The 10,657-nt window shown below is 37.5% G+C and overlaps 1 protein-coding gene and 1 long non-coding RNA gene across 2 annotated transcripts; one reads left to right on the top strand and one right to left on the bottom strand.

Moving 5' to 3' along the window:
* The first annotated feature begins 67 nt into the window (after nucleotides 1-67).
* Nucleotides 68-2,623, top strand: LOC124302163 (uncharacterized). Its single transcript, XR_006907645.1, has 4 exons — nucleotides 68-1,083; nucleotides 1,545-1,777; nucleotides 1,861-2,070; nucleotides 2,275-2,623. It is a non-coding gene; the product is annotated as an uncharacterized LOC124302163 (long non-coding RNA).
* On the bottom strand, nucleotides 1,244-3,506 carry LOC124302161 (intraflagellar transport protein 46 homolog). The gene is made up of 4 exons (XM_046758004.1): nucleotides 3,460-3,506; nucleotides 2,828-3,237; nucleotides 2,320-2,526; nucleotides 1,244-2,078 (listed from the first exon to the last, which is right to left on the bottom strand). The coding sequence occupies exons 2-4, from the start codon at nucleotides 3,049-3,051 to the stop codon at nucleotides 1,511-1,513; spliced, it is 999 nt and encodes a 332-aa protein (XP_046613960.1). The 5' UTR covers nucleotides 3,052-3,237; nucleotides 3,460-3,506; the 3' UTR covers nucleotides 1,244-1,510.
* Between the last annotated feature and the right edge of the window lie 7,151 nt (nucleotides 3,507-10,657).

Here is a 10,657-nt window from a genome sequence, read left to right as displayed (position 1 = left end):
GTTTACAACCTGTTGCGATCATATACAAATCATACAAATCAATGCATTCGGTGTTCGAAACACGCTCAACTGTCAGCGCTTTCGGCGGCCAGAGTATGAACGACAAAACCAGGCAACAGAGGGAATATAGAGATCAGTGGGGAAACTTAATGGGTTCCATTCTACTGATGCGTTCATTCTGTGATTCATTCTTCAGCCAACGTTAGCTAGTTGGTAGATATCGCCGGTCTCTGGGTGTCCGAAGATTGAATTCCATCTTTATTATGTATTGAAATCAATTGAAATGGAGAAGTTGAGCAGATTGTGCAAGTTTTGGAAATGCGCACATGAGTGCCTACCGCATGCTTTAATCTATATACTTATATTCGACCAGTGATTTGAAATAAACTTTCTAGTCAGCTTATATTGTACATTATGCCAAAAATTATCTATCCTGATATACACTGAATATAAATGTAAAGTGTGTAAAAATAAATGTAAATCCGAACTAGCAAATTTGCGTGAGTTAGAATCTGAGCTGCAAATGACCTATTAGTATAAATATTACTAAATATAATGACATGAGTTTGAAAAAATAAAGTGAAAAGATAGCTCGTTATACTTTGTGACGTCCCTAGAACAACCAAAATTGTACAACTTATAAAAAGAAGGCGTGCAATAGGATGGGTCTATTTCAACAAAAGAAAGAAATTAAGAGTCTCATAAGCTAAAATAAAGAGACACATTCCTCGGGAAGTTTCTTCCATCCCTCTGATGACTAATGATCGAGAGGTTTCAAGGCGAGGTAGGAAGTTGGAAAGCTTGCAACCACCCTGAACGATTTCTCGGAATTTAGGCTGACAAGTTTTTTGACTTCGCGTTGAGAAATCTGCGTCCAATTGGACCTGAAGGTCTACAAAAATTATCAGATGACAAGCATCCGGAGGATGGAAACGCGATTCGGACAACCAGTGGCTGTAGATGAGGATGGTACGTGCAGCGTTTTCTTGTCAGCTTGGGTAGTGAAAATGCTGTATGATGATGACGTCCTATTCCGGAATGTGGTACAGGCTACTTACGAGGATTGGCTGCTGAAGTATTGAGGTAGCCAAATGGACCAATTGGAAGTTCAAAATGCATCGACGCTTGAATAAGTTTCATCAAAAAAGGAGAAAACTTAATCGTCTTCTTTTTTCTCATTATATATATTATATATAAGAATCAATTATGATAATTAACCTTTAGAAATATTATGAGAATGATGTAAATTTTCAAAATCGTATTTATTTGTCTTTACATCCTAAATGATTATTTATTGATGTTACACATGCATTTTTAAGTCCCCTAACAACGTATAGAAAGTAAGTTTCACCCATAAATGACGTTACAAGGAGCTTAGGCAACGCCAGAGCCATGGAATATAGGTTGTACGTACGTACCACTGTGCAACAAAGGATTAGAGTGATCTGAAACAAAAAAAAAAACTAATTTTAGAAATTATTACTATTATTCAATGTCTACTGCGATAGAATTAATATTGATGATCTCTAATTTCTAAAAACAAGGTAAACATCGTGTGCAGTGCTTCCATTCTGGCATCTGGGTAGACTGGAATATCGACGAGGGTACAAGCAATGTCGACGAGACGGGGCAAGTCACAATCTAGCTGTGACAATTCAACCGAAGTGTTTTCCAATCGTTCGTCTACGTCTGCAGACCATTGTTGCATGAGCGTATCAATGTCAACTGTTGGTTTTGAGAGATGTACTGTAAGCGGGTGCCTATTTGTGTGCAACTGGTTCATATCGTTAATCCACTTTTCAATAGACTTGGAATTTTTTTCCGGATCGTCAATGCGCTTGATCACTGCCTGTTTCATAGGTCCTGAACTTGTACTATGACTTCGCAATTGCAAATCCAGAACGGCAGGCTCCGATTGATTGGCGCAGGGCTCATCCAGAACGACTAGCCCTACTTTATCAGCGGTACCATCGGGTTTCGGAACTTTAATGAAAGCATCAATATCGCCGACTGCTGGAATGTAGTCGGGCACGAACGGAATGAGCTTGTAGTCAAGGTCAATTTTCTGCGGTGAGAATCTGTACATAAAATACAAGTAGTTGTTAATAGATGTTCGACACAATGGCTCGTCAAAAGACGAAAAGTTAAAAATTATACATTCAAGAGGTTCCGCAAATAGATCTCGTTCATGCTACCTCTTGGAAACGAATAATAATGTTATCCTAAGTACGTTATTTCAGTACAAGGAAATATTTGGCATTTCTTTTTTTACAGATGCCCACTGAAAAACATAGAAAGTCAAAAACCTGACCAACTCACCTTGTGATATTCTCGAAAAGTTCTTTGATTTCAGCTGATACGTGAAGATCTTCAAATTCCTTTGGATCATAAGTTTCAAAACCTTTGGTTGTTCCACCTTGTATATCATCATCATCCGTCTCTTCACTATCAGAAGCATCATTCATGAGTGCGCTTGACTTGCCAAACGATGTGGGTTCAACGTGGTCCGTAAGCTTGTTCGAATATCTAGTGGAACAATTTTTGAATATTCCATATATGCTTATAGGATTTTAACGTACTTAATCGTCTACCGACACAAAAATTAAATAAGATGCCAAAGGAATGTATAAATATTATTCTTACTTTAATCTTCCAAACATTTACGGTGTTTCAAATCTATCTTTGAAAACAAAAGAAGACTGGATTCAACTTAAATTTAATAAACTAAAGCACGAAAGTTTTCCACCCTTGGGACAGTTGATAAGTGGTGATTACAGATGTCGCGTTGATTACAAAAACCCACAGAGCATGGATAAGATTAAAATACCTTGAAGGCTGTGGGGGACTGAGATTGCCTCGTAGACTTCCAACCCCAATCTTCAATGAGCTGTGGCTACTGGTATTTTTTGGACTTCGTTTCAATGTCGACATAGCTGTGTTCACAGGGCTCTTGATTTCTTCGGCGTTGCGTACCTCGATACTTTCATCAAATTGGCTAAATGCAGATATATTTTGTGCTTCTTCGTCCTCACTGCTATCCTTAATGTCCATTGTTTGTTCGGTTAGTGGGCTGGAAAATAAATGATACGCGATACTCCTGTGGATGTGCTTATTCTAAACGGCTGACAGCGGAGGGTAAGGATCAGTCACGGAGCAACCAACTGCCACTGGTAGATATTGTGGTATGTTGTTTACAAACGTTGCCATGGTGTTCTAGTTCTCTGCTATCCTCCAGACCTGCAACTCTGTGTTTCGGAAAACGAGTCTATGTTGTCATACTCGGTAGAGAGCGTTAGTAGTACAGTTGCGCGGTTTGCGCGATTACCTTTACGGCCTTTACAGAGTGCAACCCGTGCAACTGCACTACTAGCGCCTTCAATAAGAACTAAAATTATGTGACATACTAGGTTACTCTTTTTACTTTTTCGCTCGATCTAGTTGCAGGGGGCTGCTCCAGACATTTGATCGAAAAAAAAAAAATGTATTCGGGCTGGGAATGGTTAATTATTTTGGTTCAGCGTCCGCTAATTGAATCCAAAATTTATCAAATCTGGAGACAATTTTATTCGCTGACATTCATAATTGAAACAAAAACAATCCCAATTCTTGCATTCCTGGAAACATCGGTGCGAGCGGGGACAAGGATGCGATTGGCAACCACTTGCTCGATCGACCGAGTATATCTATATATACTCTGCGAGCGCGCCTAATTTCATGCCTGGCACACGATTGTGGGCCGGCTTCGGTGCATGGCCGCCTAGGTGTCGCGTCGACGCTCCAACCTAGCTGGTATCACCAAAAGCCGAGCGTTAGAGATCTCCCTACTCATCTCGGGTGAGCGTGTCAGAAGTCTACTAGCGCCCCGTAGAGGAACTGAAAAACGGGTACAAAACAAGAAGCTACGTCGGAAAGTGTCATTCAATTCTGATATGGCGGTAAATATTTTGCGCCAAGAATCGACCATAAAAGCACGATGAACGGTTTGGCAGCGGAAAAAAGTTCGCAATCTCAACAGTCCAACAGCAAATATTCATTTTCATCGTTCGATAATCTCAACCTCGTACAGACGGTTTTATTTATCATCAGTTATCATTCCACATTATTGTCAGGCTTCTAGGTTCCGAACTGGGTCCGCGATTTTTGCGATGCAAGATTCGCGGCCCACCGTTCCGGCATCGCTGAGTTTGCAGAACATTTCTCAGGACGCGAACAGGGCTGGATAAGAATCAGGATGGTACGTCGTGACACGGACAGCTACGTCATTTCGCCCTTAGGTGACCTCCAAAATTTCGTTTGTTTTGCCGTATCTATCACCGTTCTCGAGATATTCGCGATTCAACTCAATCAACCCCCACTCCATGGGAAGAGTAACAAAGAGGGAGGGAGAATTATTATCTTCCATCACTCAGAGAATTGATACAAGACTCTTCTGAGCGCCATGCGGCATCAGTCGTTTCCGAGCAATCGGGACGAAATCACAGGTTACCGGTATCAGCTCAACATTAAAACCGTGTTGATCAAGTTGTGTCGCGTTGTTCGATCAGTGTGTTTCGTGTCTCGAGTTTTCATTGTTTTGTATAACTTCAGATTTCAGTGAAGTCTACTTTTTTTTCGATGAGTCGTGTGTCAATTTTATTATTTCTTTGGCCGATTTTCGGCAAATGCGCAGTTGCATTGTTAGCAAGTTTATTCAGTCGGTCGAAACAGACAGCAACAGTACAAGAAGTGAGTGTGGAATCAAGTGTTATTGCAGTGCGGATTTTTGGATTACAAGTGATGAGTGAAGATCTAAATGATGTGACAAGTGCGTCGCTTCACCAATAAATCTGAGATGCTACAAGAACTACTACATGTAGTGTCGAGCAGCCCAGAGTCGAGGTAACGATACTTATTTTAATTATTAATTGATAATTCAAGGTGGTGAATTTAGTGCCGAACTTTTGTTCTTGCATAACATGCAATGCATAAATATGAAACTAGACAACAGTAATAATTAATTTGAAGTCTGAAAAGCCAATTTACTATATTAATTCAAGTGTTATATTTTGTTTTTCACAGATTTAGCCTAAGACTTCCGAGTAACTTTTCCCTTTCTCGGCAACGTTGGTGAGTTTGCATGTGTTAGGTTATGGGTATTTCCCTGGGATTCCTCTGTCACGTGGCGTGGCGGTAACAATTGTTACACAAATCTTCGATTTCTTAGCTGCATGGATAGGCTCATTCACGATCACAACGTGCTTCACTTGCAGTCCAATAATTTTTTTTCGCAATTTAATGTACCGTAGCTTACTCGAAGTTAGAAATTTTGCACGTTGCTAAAAGTGGAATGAGCATCGCGACAGGTAACCATCGCTTACTCGGCACTCGCGAGATCGAATTGTGTTTCGCAAATGATGTAATAATCTACGTTTGAATTTACCGATGATGTCGTTTAAGTGATGGGTTCACCTGAGGTTTGAACGTATTCAATTATTCACAATATTGATAAATCGATAAAATTCCAAAGTCTGGCATAACGTAACGTAGTGAAATTGCATCTTATATTATTATATATCATTTTCAACCCTTTAAAAGTCAACAAATATTGATCAACTGCAGGCTTAGCTCGCTTAGAAAAATGCTAATTGGCATACAGGATGTTTTTAATCTATTTTACAATATGTTAATGTACCGATAGTCTGCCAACATTTACTAAAATAATACATACAACACTAGAGTTGACGGGACATAACCGCGATACTGTATTCTGAGTAGGCAGACTATGATATAAAAACATTTTGCTCCCAACAGGTAACCAACGAAAATGTAAGTCAGCGACCACGGCGCGAATGATGAAGAATGATGTGTGTTGGAAAAAATGGCGAATCGTTTAGATCGAATATAGGTAACCGGGTAGGTAGGTAGACGTTTTGGGATCCGTCGCGGGGTTTATGCATGTGTGTGTGAGTCTCTCTTTTCCGTTGGGTGGTTCCGTTGGGGAACGGGTAAGGTTAGGAAGGTCGCGATGTACCGTGATGTTACTGACTTTTGCAATCCACAGCGTCAAACGATCACAGAAATCTTGCTCTCAAAAGACTCCGTATTCGAGTCTCTTGACCATTTCCAAGCATTTGAATAAGAACGAGATTGAATTTCTTATTTCCTGTAACTCTGCAACCATTTTTCAATTCCAACAACTGAAAAAGAATAGAAACGGAACTATTAGCAGAATTATGGATCCCGTTTCTTTAGTTTACCGAATTAAGCATGTTTTATTCCAATGAGAAACTGTGCGTTTTAATTTGTATCTTCGTTTATATTCGATTTTATCTGTTCTTTCCTATCCCGTCCGATCCGCGACAATGCCACCTCTTATAGCCTATTCATTTCAATTATTCATTTAGAATATGGGATTGCAATTTCCCGATTCTGTTCTTTCCATCCGAATCCATTCGTTTCAAAAAATACAATTCATCCGAATCCGATTCGTATGCTTTCATATTCTTTGAAACGAATTGATTCCCACGGAAAGAACAGAATCGGATTAGAATTTGCAATCCCCCTATTCTAAATGAATAATTGAAACGAATAGGTTGTGAGAGGTGGCATTGTCGCGGATAGGACGGGATGGGAAAGAACAGATCAAATCGAATATAAACGAATAAACAGATTAAAACGAACAGTTTCTCATTGAAATAAAACATGCTTAATTCGGTAACCTATAAAAACGGGATCCATAATTCTGCTAATAATTCCGTTTCTATTCTTTTTCAGTTGTTGGGCTCGTTATTCAATTCAATTATTAAGTCATTACCGATGATTATTCCATCCAATTGATCTCTGTGATCGTCTGAATGGGCAAAACGCATCTCTGGACCATCTATCGCGTTCCGTGGTACGCTAGATGGGGAGAGATGCTGAGCTCGAAGACTTCGCGTCGAAGAGGACCGCCGACCGTCACGCCACACAATAATGCATGCCCTCCAACCTCCTTCCTCATTTCAAATTGATTTGTAATCTGAGAACAACAATCCGCATAGCAATGTATCTCATTCAAAAAGATACAGATGCGGATTGGGCTTCTACAGAATTTTTGGGACAAGTTTCACATAATACAAATTTTTTGACAGTTTAATCTGTCGCGCCTTTTTGCGCCTAGATTAATCACGAGAATTGGACGCAGCCTTGTGCGCGTAAATTAACCACGGGACTCGGACACGTTTTTACGCGCCGATTTTGCAAACGGTATATAGAAGAGTTACACACTTTCGATGTGTTAATCTTTCAACTCTTCGGTCAATTATTTACGAATAATAAAGTTTTCAAGTTCCACAGCGCCTTTTGCGCGTGGACTTGATACCTTTCAGTCATGAGAGAAAGCGCGTTATTTTACAACCGGAGCTCAACGCGCAGGTATAGAAATCTCGGTAGTGTTCAGTGATAGTGGAGAATCTTGACGTAAGTATTTATAAAATATATATGAAACGTACAGAAACACTCGTTTAACTGATCGTATTATTTTCTGTTTCAGGGCAACAAAACCAATTTTTTAACAAATGCACTGAGAACTATAGAATTTTCAGTCGAAAAAGATATTCACTTCAATAACTCAATGCAGAAAAAGATATGGATTCAACACAAATTTTAAATGATTTTTATTCATCAATACAATCAATAATCGAAGCAACGAATATTAACGTGAATATCATGTTAGACTCGATCCATTTTTGGTCAATGTATGGACTTGTGTGATTGTGCTAACCATACCTTCGTTTGTTTCAGGTAATAAAACTTTTGCTTGTTTAAGATAATCACCCCTTTGTCCGGTCGTGCTAATCGAACCTTTATCTATTTCAGCTGATAAAACCTGTGTCTGTTTCAGCTAACCAAACTTTTTATCTGTTTCTACTAATTGAACCTTTTGTCTGTTTTAGGAAATCAAATTTTTTGTCTGTTTCAGCTAACCGAAACCTCTGTCTATTTCAGATAATGAAACTTTTTGACCGTTTCGTTAATCAAACCTTTTGTCTGTTTCAGCCAATCAAACTTTTTGTCTGTTTTAGCTAATCAAATCTTCTATCTGTTTCGAGTGAATAATTTGTCTCTTTTCTCGTTAATTATATCTTTTATTTCTCTAACTGTAAGTTAAGAATATTTTTGAGTGTATCGACATATGTCACTAATTACATATTTCATCTGTTTCAGGTAAATGAATTTTATTGACTGTACAGAAAACTTATCGTGCCTTTCCTAGGCTTAGGTCTGGTTTAGGTCTAGTTCAGGGTCAGTGATCTTGTTTTCACCGATATATAGATTTAGCGATGAAGGTCAGAATCATCATGATCACAAAGTGTGGTAAAAGTTATTCAGATGTTGTTTTTCTTAATGGTTTTACAGTATTTTATTGCGATTGTTTTAGTGATTGAGTTGTTTGAGTGATTGAGTAGTGATTCCAGCAGGAATTTAAATGTTTTCCAGTGCCTTCCACAGGAATATAAAATTCATTCTGTGATTCCAGTAGGAATTTAAATATTTTTCAGTGCCTTCCACAGGAATATAAAATTCGTTCCGTGATTCCAGTAAAAATTTAAATATTTTTCAGTGCCTTCCACAGGAATATAAAATTCATTCCGTGATTCCAGTAAAAATTTAAATATTTTTCAGTGCCTTCCACAGGAATATAAAATTCATTCTGTGATTCCGGTAGGAATTTAAATATTTTTCAGTGCCTTCCACAGGAATATAAAATGCATTCCGTGATTCCAGTAAAAATTTAAATATTTTTCAGTGCCTTCCACAGGAATATAAAATTCATTCCGTGATTCCAGTAAAAATTTAAATATTTTTCAGTGCCTTCCACAGGAATATAAAATTCATTCCGTGATTCCAGTGGGAATTTAAATATTTTTCAGTGCTTACCACAGAAATATAAAATTCTTTCCGCGATTCCAGTAGGAATTTGAATATTTTTCAGTGCCTTCCACAGGAATATAAAATTCATTCCGTGATTCCAGTGGGAATTTAAATATTTTTCAGTGCCTTCCACAGGAATATAAAATTCGTTCCGTGATTCCAGTAGGAATTTAAATATTTTTCAGTGCCTTCCACAGGAATATAAAATTCGTTCCGTGATTCCAGTAAAAATTTAAATATTTTTCAGTGCCTTCCACAGGAATATAAAATTCATTCCGTGATTCCAGTAAGAATTTAAATATTTTTCAGTGCCTTCCACAGGAATATAAAATTCATTCCGTGATTCCAGTAAAAATTTAAATATTTTTCAGTGCCTTCCACAGGAATATAAAATTCATTCCGTGATTCCAGTGGGAATTTAAATATTTTTCAGTGCTTACCACAGAAATATAAAATTCTTTCCGCGATTCCAGTAGGAATTTGAATATTTTTCAGTGCCTTCCACAGGAATATAAAATTCATTCCGTGATTCCAGTGGGAATTTAAATATTTTTCAGTGCCTTCCACAGGAATACAAAATTCATTCTGTGATTCCAATAGGAATTTAAATATTTTTCAGTGCCTTCCACAGGAATATAAAATTCATTCCGTGATTCCAGTGGGAATTTAAATATTTTTCAGTGCTTACCACAGGAATATAAAATTTATTCCGCGATTCCAGTAGGAATTTAAATATTTTTCAGTGCCTTCCACAGGAATATAAAATTCGTTCAGTGATTCCAGCAGGAATTTATATGTTTTTCAGTGCTTTCCACAGGAATATAAAATTCATTCCGTGATTCCAGTAAAAATTTAAATATTTTTCAGTGCCTTCCACAGGAATATAAAATTCATTCCGTGATTCCAGTAGGAATTTAAATATTTTTCAGTGCCTTCCACAGGAATATAAAATTCATTCTGTGATTCCAGTAGGAATTTAAATATTTTTCAGTGCCTTCCACAGGAATATAAAATTCATTCCGTGATTCCAGCAAAAATTTAAATATTTTTCAGTGCCTTCCACAGGAATATAAAATTCATTCCGTGATTCCACTAGGAATTTAAATATTTTTCAGTGCCTTCCACAGGAATATAAAATTCATTCTGTGATTCCAGTAGGAATTTAAATATTTTTCAGTGCCTTCCACAGGAATATAAAATTCATTCCGTGATTCCAGTAAAAATTCAAATATTTTTCAGTGCCTTCCACAGGAATATAAAATTCATTCCGTGATTCCAGTAAAAATTTAAATATTTTTCAGTGCCTTCCACAGGAATATAAAATTCATTCCGTGATTCCAGTGGGAATTTAAGGATTTTTCAGTGCTTACCACAGAAATATAAAATTCTTTCCGCGATTCCAGTAGGAATTTGAATATTTTTCAGTGCCTTCCACAGGAATATAAAATTCATTCCGTGATTCCAGTGGGAATTTAAATATTTTTCAGTGCCTTCCACAGGAATACAAAATTCATTCTGTGATTCCGATAGGAATTTAAATATTTTTCAGTGCCTTCCACAGGAATATAAAATTCATTCCGTGATTCCAGTGGGAATTTAAATATTTTTCAGTGCTTACCACAGGAATATAAAATTTATTCCGCGATTCCAGTAGGAATTTAAATATTTTTCAGTGCCTTCCACAGGAATATAAAATTCATTCCGTGATTCCAGTAGGAATTTAAATATTTTTCAGTGCCTTCCACAGGAATATAAAATTCATTCT

The sequence above is a fragment of the Neodiprion virginianus genome, chromosome 4 (assembly GCF_021901495.1).
Source record: "Neodiprion virginianus isolate iyNeoVirg1 chromosome 4, iyNeoVirg1.1, whole genome shotgun sequence".
Lineage (NCBI taxonomy): Eukaryota > Metazoa > Arthropoda > Insecta > Hymenoptera > Diprionidae > Neodiprion > Neodiprion virginianus.
The sequence above is the reverse complement of the archived record's forward strand: the minus strand, read 5'-3'. Positions and strand labels throughout refer to the sequence as shown.

Bases quoted from the DNA above. Each gene is read 5' to 3' on its own strand.
- LOC124302161 (XM_046758004.1), bottom strand. From the start codon at position 3,051: ATGGACATTAAGGATAGCAGTGAGGACGAAGAAGCACAAAATATATCT. The intron at 2,527-2,827 runs GTATTTTAATCT...TTGTTCCACTAG, and splicing joins AGTCCCCCACAGCCTTCAAG to ATATTCGAACAAGCTTACGG. The intron at 2,079-2,319 runs GTGAGTTGGTCA...TTTTATGTACAG, and splicing joins CTTTTCGAGAATATCACAAG to ATTCTCACCGCAGAAAATTG.